The sequence below is a fragment of the Carcharodon carcharias genome, chromosome 15 (genome assembly GCF_017639515.1).
Source record: "Carcharodon carcharias isolate sCarCar2 chromosome 15, sCarCar2.pri, whole genome shotgun sequence".
NCBI lineage: Eukaryota > Metazoa > Chordata > Chondrichthyes > Lamniformes > Lamnidae > Carcharodon > Carcharodon carcharias.
The window spans coordinates 30,907,951-30,924,513 of NC_054481.1; the positions used below are offsets into that span (position 1 = coordinate 30,907,951).

Genomic DNA, 16,563 nt, shown 5'->3' on the forward strand with positions numbered 1-16,563 from the left:
ATACTATGATTTTCAAAATGCGTTGTTAAGTCATCCATAATAAGATACCAGCGTTTTACCAACAATTGATGTCGGGCTATCTGGTCTGTTGTTTCCTGTTTTATAGGGTCAAAACAGCATAAAAGGATGTAGTTCGGTTCATGGAGTCCATGCTGGCTCTCTGTAGAGCAATCCAGTAAATTCTATTTCCCTGTTCACACCTCATAGCCTTGCAAATTTAACTCCCTCAAGTGCTCATCCAATTTCCTTTGAAATCATTGATAGTCTCCACTTCTACCATGTTCGTAGGCAGCGAGATCAAGGTCATTACTTTGCACTGTGTAAAACAAAGTTCTTCCTCACAACACCTCTGTTTCTTTTACTAAAACCTTAAATTTGTATCCCCTAGTCCTTGTACCATCAGCTAATGGGAACTGCCTTTTTTTGCCTACCTTGCCTAAACTTTCGTAATTCTGTATCCCGCTATTAGATTTCTCCTTGACTTCCTTTCCTCCATGGAGAACAACCCAGCTTTTCCAACCTAACCTTGTAACTAAAATCCCTCATCCCTGGTACATCTTCCTTGCAACCTCTCAAGGTCCTTCACATCCTTCAGTTGAGGTGACTAGAATAGAAGCACTTAAGGAGAAACTGTGTTAACACATGAAGGAGAAAGAAGTATAAGCATATGCTGATTAGGTCAGAGAAAGAAGGGTGGGAGAAGGCTGATGAAAAGTATAAATGGTGGGACGGACCACGTGGGCAGAATGGTCTGTTTCTGTGCTGTACATTCTATGCAAATCTGTGATTGAACAGATTCAAACATGGAGTTGCAGGAAAGGTAGTCAGGGATTTGGATTTGGGAGGCAACATCAAATGTGACCTACATGGAGGGAGGTAACAAAGTCAGTGCAATCAACCAGATCCACCATAGTCGATTGAAAATAAGTTAAATAGCATTAAAGGGAACAAAAATGTACAAGAGCATTCCTTAAGTTTGCACAAGTTTTTAATGTGGCCTCATTAAGTATGGCATAAAGGTAAGTTATAAACTCCTGAACACTTTGAGTTTAAGCATCACCTTGTTGCACATGCAGTTTCATTATGGCATTCTGGCTAGGTACAATCAGCTAGAGCAATTGAAGAATGTTTGTCTACTGCTAAGGAATCATTCAGTTCTCTCTCCCTCCCTACTTGAATAGTGATGTTCCATTTGCTAACTTTCAATCCAGTGGAACCATTCTAGAATCTAGATAATTTTGGAAAATCATTACCAATGCATCCATTATCTCTGCAGCTACTTCTTTTAGAACCCTAGGAGGTAGGCCATCAGGACTGGAGATTTGTTGGCTTTCAGTCCCTTAGGTTTCTCCAATAGTTTTCTCTAAAGATATTAATTACCTTAAGTTCCTTATTCTTATTTGCCCCTTAGTTACCCTCTATTTCTGGTATGTAATTTGTGTCTTCCTTTGTAAAGGCAGGCACAAAATATTTGTTTAACACCTCTTATTTTATAGAATTACATAAGATATACACCACAGAAACAGGCTATTCAGCCCAACTAGCCCATGCCTGGGTTGTCTTATGAGAAAAGATTGAGCCTTCTTCTGTGCTGTAATAATTGTGTGAGGCTGGGCCTATCCTTATTGGAGTTTAAAAGAAGGAGAGGTGATCTTATTGAAATATATAAGATTCTGAAGGGGCTTAAAAGGGTAAATGCTGAGAAGATGTTTCGTCTCATGGGGGAATCTAGAACAAGGGGGCGCCTATTAAAAATAAGAGGTCTCCTATTAAAGACAGAGATGAGGAGGAATTTCTTCTCCCAGAGGGCCATTAGTCTTTGCAATTCTCTTCCACAGAGAGCAGTAGAGGCTGGGTAATTGAATATATTCAAGGCTGAGTTAGACACATGTGAGTCAATGGTTATGGGGGAGGTGGGTGATTGGGGTTAGGGGTGGGGGGGCAGACAGGAAAGTGGAGTCAAGGCCACAATCAGATCAACTATGATCATTTTGAATGGCAGAGCAGGCTCGATGAGCTGAATGGCTTATTCCTGCTCCTACAGTATTTCTTATGATCCACTCAGGCCTTCTCCCATCTTTCCTCATCTAAATCTATCATTGTAACTCTTGCATCCCTTCTCCATCATATGTTTGTTTTCCCTTAGATGCAGCTAAACGATTTGCTTCAACCATCCCCTGTAGTCACGAGTTCTACATTTTCACCCCTCTCTGGGGAAAGAATTTTCTTCTGAATTTGACATTAGATTTCTACCTCATATTGAGGGCCTCCAGTTATGCTCTTCCTCATAAAAGAAAACACTCTCTCTGTATTCACTCTATCAAAACCCTTCATAATTTTAAAGACCTCTATTAGGTCACCCCTCAGCCATTTTTGTTCCTCAGGAGAAAAGAGACTCAGACTGCCAATCCTTTCCTGATGTGTATACCCATGTATTTCTGGTATCATCCTTGTAAATCTTCGCTGCACCCTCTCCAGTGCCTCTATATTCTTCTTTTAATATGTTAATCAGAACTGTATGCAGTACTCGTAAATTGAATGGTGGAGCAGGCTTGAGGGGCTGAATGGCCTACACCTGCTCCTCTTTTCTATTTGAAAAATGATATAATTGCATTAGAAGCAGTTCAGAGAAGGTTCACTCAACGTATTCCTAGGATGAAGGGTTTATCGTATGAAGAAAGGTTCAACAGGTTGGGCCTATTCCCATTGGGACTTTAGAAGAATGAAAGGGGATCTTATTGAAACATAAGATCCTGAGGGGGTTTGATAGGACAGACATCAGGAGGATATTTCCACTTGGCGGGGGGAAGACTAGAACCAGGGGACACAATTTAAGAATGAGATCTCCCTTTTAAGATGCAGACGAGGAGAAATATTTTCTTTGAGGATCATTAGGATGTGGAATTCTCTTCCCCAGAGAGTAGTGGTGGCTCGGTTAATGAATTTATTCAAGGCAGAGTTAGACAGATTTTTGATAGATAAGGGGGGCGGTGGGGTCAAGGGTTATGGGGGGGCAGTCAGGACAGTGTAACTGAGACCACAACCAGATCAGCCATGATCTTATTGAATGGTGGAGCAAGCTTGAAGAGCCGAATGGCCTATTCCTAAATCCTATGTAAAAGTGGTCTAAGAAGGTTGAGTGCAGATTTAGTATACTTCCTTACTTTTCAATTCTATCTCTCCAGGAATAAAGCCTAGTGCTTGGTTTGCACTTTTATGGCCTTGTTAACCTAGGAGGATAACAGGCATGAATCTCAGGGGAGGGGCCAGTTCAGGAGGTCACGCTTCGATTGACTGAGAAGCCCTCATTGCTGGGAGCTCCATTTTCAAGTGCACCGCTCTTTACTACTGCAGAACAGGAGGCAGCTGGAGGGATGGACCTCACTGTGGGATACAGACCAATTAAAGGGACTTACACTGCGATTAATTGCTCCAGCGACTTGAGACAACCAACAGAAAACTGAATGATAAAGATTGGAGTTTCTCCAGCAGCCTCCCCTCGATAGGTCACTGCGCCCATTCTCACAATGCATAGCTGGTTTCCTGCTGCAATGTCACTATTGTTGGAGAGACATTGCACCTACCTTGGAGAGCTCCTTTATCACCAACGGGCTGTCTATTTGGGAAATTGGTGTCTCCTCGATCTTCAAACGCTCCTCCATGACATCAGAATCTTCAATGAGATGTGGGATCCTGCCTATCGACAATGAAGCCTAGCAGAAAACAACAACATTAGCCTGTTCATATCTACTACACCACTCAAAACACTACTAGTCACAGAATGTGCAAGAAACTCATGGTAGGTCAGTGTGTGACAGCGGAGGAGACACGTTAATGCTTCATTAGAATTGATAATGGTCCATTCTTGAAATGTTAACTTGCTTCTTTTCTCCACAGATCCTAACTGACGCCACATGTTTTCAGCACTTTCTGTTTATGTTTCATGACTCCAGCATTTGCAGCCTCAGTGTAATAAACTTCACAAACAATCTACACAAACTCAGACATTTCCCTCCATTTCTCACTGAAAGTTGTTGGATTTGTATTTGGGCACAATCTCTGTTATTGATTACTACCCACCCTCCCCCAGGCCAGAGCTCACTGACAGGGATCAACAAACACACAGCTCAGTTCAGGCCCTTTTTCAGCCCTGTTCAGATCCTCCTCCCCTCCCCCTCAAGGTCCTCAACAACTCCCAGGGTCCACTCCCCACTCTGCGGGTCTCCCCCACCTCCTCTGGGTCCTCCTCCACTTCCTGGTACCCCCACTCATCTGAGTTTTTCCTCCCTTGCCAAGTCCGCCCCACCTCATTTCCCACTCCTCAGGATTCTCCCCCTTCTCACCATCCCCCCAACAACCAGGTTCCCCCCTCCCCTAGGTCCTCCCCTCCTCCGTGCCCCCTGACTCCAGACTCCCCCTTGCTGGATCACCCCTCCCCTAAATCATCCCCCACATCTGGTCCCACTTCCCCAGGTTTCCCCTCATACCCCCATTCCTGGGTTCTTCCTCAAGGCGCTCCCCAACTTCCCTCTCTCCTTGGGATACTCTCCCGTAGGTTCTCCCCACTTGCCTGGGACAGAGATAGACTTTCATTGGGTTGAGGTAAAGATGCAAGTTGGGTTACGGATGGCAAAGGTGGGAATGACAGTCTTCTCAGGAATCAGAAAAAAGGTAACTCAGATAATCCAATCCACTTGCTCCAACCAATTTACTTAATCTCTTGAGCGGGGGGGATTCTGTGCTTTGGAGATTCCCTGGCCTTGTAAAACAGTAAAAAAAAGACTATGGGATCTTTGCTATTAGATTCCAGCCAGTAACTCATTCTTGGGTATCTGCTATTCCATACGTAAACCCTCCAAACCCCCTGATTAGATTCCATCCCATAACTCAGTGCAGGGTAGCTGTAATTCTATATATAAACCTCGCTAGGCCTTCAATTAGATTCCAGCCTGGGTATCTGTTATTCTCCATATAACCACCACCTCCGAGCCCCTCGATTAGAGCCTAGTCTGTGACCCACACCTGGGTATCTGTTATTCTATATATAAACCCCACCAAACCCTTTGATTAGATTACAATCTTTAACTCACTCCTGGGTTATCTGTTGTTTATATAAATCCCCTGAACTCCTCAAGTAGATATTAATTTGTATCTCACTGTTGAATATCTGTTATTCTGTAGATAAACTATCCAAAACCGCTCAATTAGATTCTAGCCTGTAACTCACTGTCATGAAGAGATATTAATGTGTATGTTATTGGAAATTATTTTTAAATTGGAATTGTAGTAGGGCCTGACTCTATGGGCAGAATCTTCTGTTCAGTGTGCGGGGCGGGCCCCCTCACACTGACATGTAAAATGACGCGCGGTGATGTCGGGCGTATGTCCCAACACCGCATGCCATTCTGATCTTCCTTTCGGTGGGCACACACCAGAGTCGACTGCGCGCCTGCCGAACTGTCAAAGGCCTGTTAAGGCCATTAATCAAACAATTAAGGCAATTGAGAAAGTTGCCTGTCCAACCTTAAGGTTGGTGGGCAGGCGAAGAGCCCAGGCGGCCTTGGCGTTTTTCTTGAAGCTTCATCCACGGGTGGGATGAGGTTTCATGAAGGGTTTATAACGTTAATAAATATTTTTGGAACATTTGAAAAACATGTCCCAGCTCATGTGACGCTGTCACATGAGGGGACATGTGTAAATGATTTTTCCGCTTCTTTATTTGAAATTCACATTATGAAATTAATATATAAACCTCCTGCGTGAAAGAGCGCAGGCCCTGACTCTCTATCCTCCCCCCACCGGCACAGGTAGCGCTGAGTGCTTCCAGGCGTGTGTCACGTGGAGCAGGCCTTAATTGGCCCACCCACGCAAAATGGTGGCACGCAGCTGATCACAGGCAGCGATCGGCTCCACACCCGCCCGCACCCACTCCCAACTGGCCTTTATTTGTGACATAACGCTCACTCCTGGGTATCTGTTATTCTATATATAGCCACCACCCCACCAAACCCCTTGATTAGATTACAGCCTGTAACTTACTTGAGTATTTATTGCCTATTTGTTCTTACAATACTCTGATTAACTGCAAGCCAGCAGTCCAGTAATAGAGAACACTGGCAGCAAGTAACCTGGTAATGCTTGCTAAAAATAAGTTTCCTTATCTTCACTTGGCAACAATGTCAATGATCAGGAGTCACTTCATGCCATATAAGAGAAAAATTGTTCTCAGTCTCACTTGTCCAATTAATTAACTAACTATTCTGTCTCTTTGAACTCACCGTTTTCTTTCTCCAGGTCATATAATGGAAATAATTGTATAACTTTTTGAAGACACTGAACTCAATAAGGAAGAGAAGAGTCAGGAATGCCAAGCCCTGGGCTGCCAGGGCAACAATGAAACGGCCAACTCCAGGAGATTCCCAGGATAAGTAATTAATCTGGTAGGTGATGTCTGCAAATGATCAATGATGTACAAGGCATTACTTACAATAGTGTGAGAAGAGGTTCATTAGAGAATCTAATTTTAACATTTTTAAAAATCTTCTGGTATTTAGTCCATTTTCCTGTCTCTAGGCCACTCAGCCTACCCTGATGACAATGGGTAGGTAACATATAATTCACAGACTCCTGGGTAATGCAGTAGGTGGATTCCAGAGTGACTCCCTTCCACTGTCAAAAGAAGCAACAGCAACATGAGGAAACGTGTCTTTACACAATGAGTCATTAGGATCTGGAATGCATTGTCTGAGAATGTGGTGAGATTCAATCATGGCTTTCAAAAGAAACTTGCATAATTATCTGAAAGGGAAACATTTGCAGGCTAAGGGGAAAAGGCAGGGAAGTGGCACTAGGTGCATTGCTCTGACATCCAGCACAGACATGAAGAGCCAAATGGCCTCCTTCTGTGGTATAACAATTCTACGATTCTATTAGGGATGATAGACAGGGCCGTGGGACAAGTGGGCATATATTCTATTTCCTTCTAACCTTTAATATGGTAAGTCACTATATAATTACAAGCTTATTTTTGGAAACAATCAAATCCCAGACCTTTCCCACTTCTGCTGATGGTCACTCTTGCAATACATGTAGGTTCCATGTAATACTTTGCATTTATCTACAGTAAACCTGTCAGTGCTGTCCAATACAAATCACCGAGTAGCCAGATGTTGCTAAGGTGACCGATTTGGCAAAACACTTTCCTCACAATATGGTAAATGTACATGTGGATATTTACAGCAACATTTATTTCATTGCTTACTGAATAGTGGCAAAATACTCAACGATGGATAAACATTCACACGCTCTGCTTTCATTTTACCAATGAACGATCATGAATGAATGAAAAGTCAAAGTTCACATGTGAGTATGAATATTATAATCACATGATTAACGGTGCAGTCTAATACTCACTTACTGATCAATCAACTACATTAGACTGGGAGCTATTATATTGGATAACACTGATTTAGCACAAGTGGGAAACAGACCCACTTCTCTTTGACTGCTGTTTTGGCTCCATTATTCCTGTTATCTGAGTACATGACATATCATCACAAGCAGGACATCATTCCTCCTCCTGCCAGCTCCTTCTTGGTTCATACATTATGTGTGTAAAACTGCTTTGAGACTGGAGGAATACTCACTGAATGCCTTACACAGATATTCAGCAACTGGGCTCGTGGTGCACACTGCGATCAATTGGTAGTTCTGGTAAAAATCATTCAAGGCCTGTCCCAAGCAGTAATTGGGTAAAATGAGAAACACTCCATCCAGAATCTTTGCTAGGTCTGTCAGACCAAGCTCTGTGGGGAGAAACCATTAAACATAATGAAACTGAGCTAGATACATTCCTCAGCCAAAGTCCCCCATCCCCACTCCTCCCCAAACAAGAGCTGATGGCAAAGTGATTCTGTTTACCTTGAATGGTAAGCCTTCAACCTGCCAAAAAGCATCAAGCCCAGTTTACACCAACAATGGAGATGGCTACATGAGCCGTTAGTGACAGGGATGAATCACTGGAACTAAACAGTATTGAAGGGAACTGCAGGTTCCTCAGGACCTGAGCATCTGACGGTCAGCAGTCTGAGTTCCCACAGGAAGGTTCAAAGTGCTTGAATCAGGATGATGCTTTATTCCATTTCCCCCATCCCCAAGTCAAGTTCTCTCCTATTCCAAGGGCAGTTAGCTGATCTGCTCTTCCTCCCTCCTCTGCATCATCAATCTGTCAATATTCCTCTTGAGCTGGTTACAATGAAGTGATGTAACGCCTGGCACCTTGGAAATACTTGGATAAGCACCTGGAGTGCCGTAACCTACACAGCTACAGACCAAGAGCTGGAAAGTGGGATCAGATAGCTCTTTTTTTCCCCATTGGTACAGACATGACAGGCTGAGTGGCCTCCTTCTGTGCCAAAGATTTTCTATGTTTTTTGTGACTCTTCCTTGCCAATCTTTAGCAGGGAGATATGGATCTCAGCCTCTGCAAAATCCTGGGAAACAACTAGATCCTGGCATTCTGCAACACAGCACTAATGCAGGGTAGTGTGATAGCACAAGTGCAGAGTATTATGCTATCAACACATCACTGTCATACCAATGTATGACCTGCTGACCATGCTGATGCACAGCATGTGTCAGCTCTAATGCAGGGTACCATAACAATGCCAATGCAGGTCACTGTGATAGCACCAATGCATGCCCCAGTGACAGCACTGATATAGGGCTTGGCAATAGCAATGCAACACAACATTAATGCAGTACATTGTGGCAAAGCTCTCCCTGTCTAATTGCAAAATTCAGACACCAAGATTCTACGGTGTCTTGAAGCAATAGAATGCAATTCTCAGCCCCTAAACTCCTGTTTCTGAGTCTCTTACTTCTGAGTACCTGGAATGTTCATGATGGTGATGGCCAAGAAGCTAGCAGTGCCAGTCAGGATGTTGGCTATGGTGGTCCTGATGTAAGCTGTAGCAATCACAGAGTAAAAGTAGTGGAAGAGGTACATGACAGGGATAATAGACCAGCCATGAAGGAGCAGAAGTATCAACACATCTCCCAGATGTTCCTGCACAGTGAAAGGTTGCAGCTCAAAGATCTGGAATATCACCTGCAAACAAATCATAATTATTTTTTTTGCGCTCCTCTTGTTGTTTTTTGATGGCTATGTGCTGCGATCAGACTGTGTTTTCACCTCAAGCTCTGGTTTCACAGTGAGGATCAGGTGTACCCAAAACAAACCCATTACAAGCCAGACAGTAAAGCTCAGCAGTGTCAGTACCACAAGTTCTGCAGTGGATTTGGACCACGTCATGATTGGTTACGACTGCTGGGCAAAGGCAGGATGTCTTTCAACAAAATAATTACAGGCTCTGAACATATTTGCAATGATTCACAATTGTACAGAAACATTCCCAGAGATGCAAAGACAATGGAACTTGAGCCAAAGTAGGGATATCATCAAAGTGAACAAACACTAGTCAAAGAAATGGGTTTAACGGAGGTATTAATTATAGATTCTGTCCCTGCATCTACCCCATGGGACTATCTCTGAATGAATTCAGGTTATCAGAAGGACCTGCTAAGTTATGGCCTGGTGGAGAGAGTTCCCATTTAAAAGCACTGGCACACTGGTGTAGAGAAATGGCAATTACAGGTTGTTACTGGGCCCCCAACCTTCAGAATCAATCCATTAGGACAGAACATGAGTAAATAAGACCTATTTATTTTAAACTCCACCACCCACTTCCTCCCAAACTACTCTCAGCACAGTTACCCAGAAACAGATGTCCAGTAATCACACTATATATAGGATACGTCCACTAACTGTTTGAAAGATGTTGAGATTCCTGTTCTATTCCTCACAAGGAATGAGTCAGCTCAGGAATCAGTTTCTTACTAGGATTGCGATACACGGGATGAAGTAGTTAATCAAATCCCAGAGGAGAGCAGACATCCAGTAGTTGATGATATGAAGGCCACTGGTGAGTTGAATGTGCTTGGATCTTATGGTTCTCTCAGCCACCAACAACAGAGTGAAGGTGCTGACCAGAAATGCCATGCCATACATCAAGTTGAAGGCTAAAGCAAATCCTGTCCGATTCCTGTAAGCAAATAAAAAGAATGCAGTGAACTGGTGCATAAACAATTGGCCACCTATAACCCTAACTCCATGATCAGGATGTCACCATTCTACTAGCTCCAGCATCCCCTAAATAACTTTAATTCTGAAGGGTTATTCTCAGCTCCATTAACCACAGGCAATTGAATGATTAACAGAAATTTTCACCCGGGAACAACCTTTAATTTTGGTACAGTGATGTCTCCCTTATATCCTTGGCAATATCCTTAGGTGTTCAATATGGTTGCATAAAGTGAGCTGGGTCTATTTGGAGTGTAGCTTATGAATGGGACTGATGTCCTTCCATTAAAAGGAGGGGGTCTCACCATCAGAAATGAAGCCCAATCTCTCATCCTGATTGTGTCTTTTTTAGCTTTTGGTCTCATTCCAACCAAGGAAGATGGCAGCACATCAGCAGCCTGTAGGATATGTGACATCAGCTTCAATTACCACAGGCACAGTGCCAAACTGTGATGTTCAGGCACAGTGCTTGCATAGTCAGTGCCCAATGTGTACATATTCACAGCAGCCAATCCACCATTGTCAGTTATGAGTGGAACTTTCAGGCTGTTTTTGCTTTCTTAAAGTCCAAGTAAATAACTGGTGTTACATAGGATACCTGCCCACACAGTGCAGTGGGCATGTGAATCTAGATATACAATCTGCATAAAGCTCAGCTGCGTGTTGTGGTGCAGGAACGGATAGAGCATTAACCATGATGCATGAGGCACTGATTTAAGTTGTCGGTTCTGTTCATGACTCACTGACTGAGTTACTTACTCCTCCCTGACCTGGCCAACTGCTGCTCTTCAACTGACTGTGTGACTTTTCCTAATACAAAGCAGTAATTTGAAGCAGGTGGAAGGTGACAGGGATCAGTAATATGTTCTCAGAGCAAGACTTGATAAAACTAAACACACACACACAACAGGTTAAGTGAGGGAAAATGTGAGGTTATTGACTTTGGTAGGAAGAATAGAAAAAGCAATTTTTTAAAATGCTGACAATGTTGGTGTTCAGTGGGATTGGGGGTTCACAAATCAGAAAAAGTTAGCATGCAGGTTCAGCAAGTAATTAGGAAAGCAAATAGTTTCTTGGCCTTTATTGCAAGAGAGTTGGAAGACAGAATGAGGAAGTTGTTACAACTGTACAGGGCTTTGGTGAGACCACACCAGGAGTAGTGTGCGCAATTTTGGCCTCGGTACCCGAGGGAGGATATACTTGCCTTAAAGGGGGTGCAACCAAGGTTCGCTATACTGATTCCTGGGATGAGGAGAGGTTGTGTAGATTGGGCCTATACTCTTTGGAGTTTGGAAGAATGCGAAGTGATCTCATTGAAATGCAAACAAGTTCTGATTTGTTTCCCCTGGCTGGAGAGTCTAGGACACAGGAGCACATTCTCAGGATAAGAGGATAACCATTTGGACTGAGATGAGGAGAACTTTCTTCATTCATAGGGTTATGAATCTATGGAGCTGTGGATGTTCAGTCACTGAGTATATTCAAGACGGAGTTCAATAGATTTTCAAACACTAAGGAAATCAAGGGAAATGAAAATTGAGCAGGAAAGTGGAATTGAGGTTGAGGATCAGCCATAATCTCACTGGATGGTAGGACAGGCCCCAGGAGCTGAATGGTCTACTCCTGCACCTATTTCTTATATTTTTTGCTGCGCACTGCTTGGCTTGAAAATCTAGCAGTTAAGTGAGCTTACTGGTGGAAAATGTGCCTCAACAAGAATCAATCAGACAGCAAGGGAGAAAACTGAAACAACAGTCATTAACTGGCTGATTATTCCCTTTCTAGGCCAGGGCATCTCTGGCTGACTCAGTGTAGATTAAGGGCTCAAACTCGGGATGTGGCTGGTCTATATGATCGCGTACTACACCACATAAGGCACCCCACTCCCAATTATCGGGTGGACCATTTCTAGCAGAAGGTTAATGCTGAGCACGTACTCATTCAGTTGGTCTATTGCTTGCTCTGTAATGTTGCGGGGCTGTGGGTAGTTGGTGGTACTGATTGAAGCGCTTGGTCCCACCAGCATTTTGAATAAGGCATTGTCCACTAACATCAGGGAAGTAGCAGAAGTATGGTAGCCCAAGTTATTGAATAAAATCCTTATCCTGGTTTGAGATGTTGGTGTGTCATGGAAATCAGCAGCTACCAAACATTGTTCATTAAAGGTTGCTCCTTCCTTAATTGAAGAATTCAACAGATAATCAATAATATCACCTGGAGGAAAAAGGTAACAAGAATCTGTCAGACATCAGACAATAAATACAACTTAGCAAATCAACACTGCCCCACACTGACAGTGTGACCAACAGCAACTCATGCACCACAACCAAAGGCACAAGAGATATTACTTCAACTCAACAAAGTTCATATTTTTAATGTATTAACTATTTAAATTTTTAGAGAAAAATTCCCCTAGTTGCCTTGAATTTCTGGGTCACACTTGGGCAGAAGGGAGGCTGTAGAAGAGGGCTCCCTATTGGAAATTTTGTGCAAAAGCACTGCCTACAGGAAGTAATCTTGTTCAAGAGGATTGCTATTGAAGGATATTTTGTTTAAGAGACCTGCTTATTGGAGGAGATTGTGTGTAAGCCTATTGGGAGAAATCTTGTGTAAGAGGGCTGCCAATCAATGTTGATTTTGTGTAAGAGGACTACCTATTTAAAAAGTGCAGATTATAAATTAGTTATTCTCCCAGTTCTGAGCAAATGTTCCCTCAGGATTTGGTCCCATCAACAGCCTCATGCAGGCTACCAAGCATTAACAGCTTGGGCAAAAATTGTAGCATAGCTAGTGAAAGATGCCATCCCATTAGCCCTGCCTCTCCCTGTAATATCCCTTGGAAAGGGAGCAGGCACAAGAATTGTCTGCCTCACATCCCATAAAATTCTAGAACAAAAACAAAAATACCTGGAAAAACTCAGCAGGCCTGACAGCATCAGCGGAGAGGAATACAGTTAACGTTTCGAATCCATATGATCCTTCATCAGAACTAAGGAAATAGAGAAATGAGGTGAAATATAAACTGGTAGAGGGGGGTGGGACAGGTAGAGCTCAATAGAGGGCCAGTGATAGGTGGAGGCCAAGAAGAGATTGCCAAAGATGTCATAGACAAAAAGACAAAGAGGTGTTTACGGTGGTGATATTATCTAAGGAATGTGCTAATGGGAACATTAAGGGTAGCAAGCTGGACAAGCGAGTGGTAGATGGCCCTAGGGTGGAGGGAAGGGATTGAAATGGGCTAAAAGGTCGAAATGAAACAATAGATCAAAATAAATTTAAAAATTGGTGGGAAAATAAAAATATATTTGTAAAAAAAAACCACAGAAGGTGCAACACCTGCCCTTTACTTCTCCCCTCCTCACCGTCCAAGGGCCCAAACACTCCTTTCAAGTGAAGCAGCGCTTCATTTGCACTTCCCTCAATTTAGTCTACTGCATTCGCTGCTCCCAATGCAGTCTCCTCTACATTGGAGAGACCAAACGCAGACTGGGTGACCACTTTGCGGAACACCTTCAGTCTGTCCGCAAGCATGACCCAGACCTCCCTGTCGCTTGCCATTTCAACACACCGCCCTGCTCTCATGTCTACATGTCCATCCTTGGCCTGCTGCAATGTTCCAGTGAAGCTCAACGCAAACTGGAGGAACAGCACCTCATCTTCCAATTAGGCACTTTACAGCCTTCCGGACTTAATATTTAGTTCAACAATTTCAGGTCATGAGCTCTCTCCACCAACCTCACCCCCTTTCCAATCCCCCTTTTTCCAATAATTTATATATTTTTTTTTACAAATATATTTTTCTTTTCCCACCTATTTTTAAATTTATTTCAATCTATTGTTTCACCTCCACCTTTTAGCCCATTTCGATCTCTTCCCCCCACCCCACCCCTGCAAGGGCCATCTGCCACCAGCTTGTCCTGCTTGCTACCCTTAATGTCCCCATTAGCACATTCCTTAGATAATATCACCGGCGTCAACACCCCCTTGTCCTTTTGTCTATGACATCTTTGGCAATCTCTTCTTGGCCTCCACTTATCACTGGCCCCCTATCGAGCTCTACCTGTCCCACCCCCCTCTACCAGCTTATATTTCACCTCATTTCTCTAATTCTTTAGTTCTGACGAAGGGTCATACAGACTTGAAACTTTAACTGTATTCCTCTCCACTGATGCTGCCAGACGTGCTGAGCTCTTCCAGGTATTTTTGTTTTTGCTCTAGATTTCCAGCATCCGCAGTATTTTGTTTTTACCATAAAATTCTAAATGGGCTCAAAAATCATGGTAGAAAGCAGACATCAGTTGATTGTAATCCAAATCCCAGAGGCTTTGCCTCAACCAAGGCTGAGGAACTGTGCAGCTCTCACATGCAGTGATCAGAAGCAGGGTCACAGAGTTTGCTCTGCTGCTAAGGATGGGTTTTTTGTTGTGATCCTACAAATGTAGTTATTTATGATTTATATTCTCAAAAAAAGAAAAAAAAGTTTTGTGAAGAAAAACAATGAGAAGACTGCGAATATGAAGATTCAAGTGGAGAGTTAAAGGAAAGATTAGTAGAGGAGTATAGTCAGTCCCTCACCCTCGATCTGTCTTGGGATGCCGAGCTGTTCTTGTAACACCTCTCTGTAGCTCAGAGCCAAATCTTTAGTCTGGGTCCGGGAGTTGGGTCTCAATGAGTAAGGGACAATGGTAGACCCGTACTTTTCCAAAGTCAGATTTAGCGGAGGTGAATCCTGGGGTCCTGGAAATGTCTTGGCGACAATCAATGCAAAGCAGGCAAAAATCAGCGGGACCATAAACTGGGCTGTAAACACCTTCCAGTTCCGCCAGGTATATGTTGCTCGCTTCATGAGCATGGCATAGAACTGCTGCAAATACAGGATGACCTGCACAAGAGAAGGGGGAGAAGTCAAGGCTTTTTACAGAGCAAGAGAATCCAACAAAATAAGAAACACCAGCACCCCAGCTCACTAAGAGCCACAGAGACACCGGTCCCTTATTAAAGATATATAGGGGCCAGGATTTTCTGGGGCAACAGAAAATTTGGAGAGGCAGACAAAAGTTCATTGACTTTCAGTGGAACTGGAAAATTCCGGCCGCAGGCTGCCCCAATGCATTTTACAGCCAATTAAGCACTTTTAGAAATTAAGTCACTCTTGTGATGCAGGAAATGCAATAGCCAATTTGCACAGAGTAAGCTCTGATAATCAGCAAAGTGATTATGACCAGATAATCTGTTTTAGTGATATTAATTGAGGGATAAATATTGGCCAGGACACCGAGGAGAACTCTCCTGGTTTTCTTCAAAATATTAGCTGTGGGATCTTTTACATCTACCTGAGAGGTTTAACACCTCTTCTGAAAGGTGGCATAACTGACAGCACTCCCTCAGTACTGCACTGGAATGTTAGCCTGGATTATGTCCTCTAGTTTGTGGAGTGGAATTTAAACCCACAACTTTCTGAATCAGAGGCAAAAGTGCTATACACAGAGCCAGGCGGACACAATTAATCTTGCTGGGAGCTAAAGAAAAAATGATTAAAAGTTTGAAATGTTATTTGTAAAAAAAAAAGAGCAGGTCCTTCATTTTAATTCTGAAAGATGCCTGCCTCTTCATCTGCGGCCCTTCTCAGAGTTAATGAAGTTACCTAAGATAAAAGCAAAATACTGCGGATGCTGGAAATCTAGAACAAAAACAAAAATACCTGGAAAAACTCAGCAGGTCTGACAGCATCTGCGGAGAGGGATACAGTTATAAAATTTTTTAGTTCTGACAAAGGGTCATACGGACTCGAAATGTCAACTGTATCCCTCTCCGCAGATGCTGTCAGACCTGCTGAGTTTTTCCAGGTACTTTTGTTTTTGTTGTTAATGAACTTACCCCTGTGTTCAGTTTGATAGAAGAGTAGTCAATGAGATGATCATGGTCACTGTCATCTGTAGCATCCATCAGGTCACTCAAGCTGGTTTTCTCCCCAGTTGACCAGTCACCTGTCCTACGCTCATGTTGGTATTGGATTGCTGGCAACTGGATTGCCTGTAAGTCCATGCTGGGGTCCACCAGCTTCCCCACCCTGCAAAGGACCAAAAGCATTGAATGACAAATGGAGTTACACTAAAGGGAGGATCGGCAGTCCTCAGCACCAGAATCAGCAGCAGCTCCACTCAAAACATGAGAGGTGTAAAATCATCAGTCAACAAAAGGGAGACTGGCAGTGGAACAGGGGTAGAGGGGAGGAAGACAGAAACAAAAGAGGGTGGGGGTTAGAGAGAGAAATGGGAGGGGGGGAAGAGAAAGAGACAGGAGGGAGGGGGAGATACAGAGGAAGGAGGGAAACAGGATGGAGGCAGAGAGTCAAGAGGGAGGGACGGGGAGGGAGAGTGAGACGGGGGGTGTTGGTGGGTGGAGAGACAATTGAGAGGGGA

The 16,563-nt window shown here is 43.5% G+C and overlaps 1 protein-coding gene across 2 annotated transcripts in view; it reads right to left on the bottom strand.

Moving 5' to 3' along the window:
- abca3b (ATP-binding cassette, sub-family A (ABC1), member 3b) overlaps positions 1–16,563 on the bottom strand; it is a 92,587-nt gene that overhangs the window by 16,381 nt on the left and 59,643 nt on the right. For both annotated transcript variants that reach the window (XR_005945292.1, XM_041206223.1), the window contains 8 exons: positions 16,019–16,211; positions 14,717–15,023; positions 12,079–12,355; positions 9,899–10,103; positions 8,890–9,109; positions 7,647–7,805; positions 6,279–6,451; positions 3,585–3,713 (listed from right to left, as the gene is read on the bottom strand). Coding sequence is in view for 1 of the 2 variants with exons in the window: in XM_041206223.1 (XP_041062157.1) it covers positions 3,585–3,713; positions 6,279–6,451; positions 7,647–7,805; positions 8,890–9,109; positions 9,899–10,103; positions 12,079–12,355; positions 14,717–15,023; positions 16,019–16,211 (1,663 nt within the window). In the remaining variant the exon portion in view is untranslated. The remainder of the gene's footprint in view (positions 1–3,584; positions 3,714–6,278; positions 6,452–7,646; positions 7,806–8,889; positions 9,110–9,898; positions 10,104–12,078; positions 12,356–14,716; positions 15,024–16,018; positions 16,212–16,563) is intronic.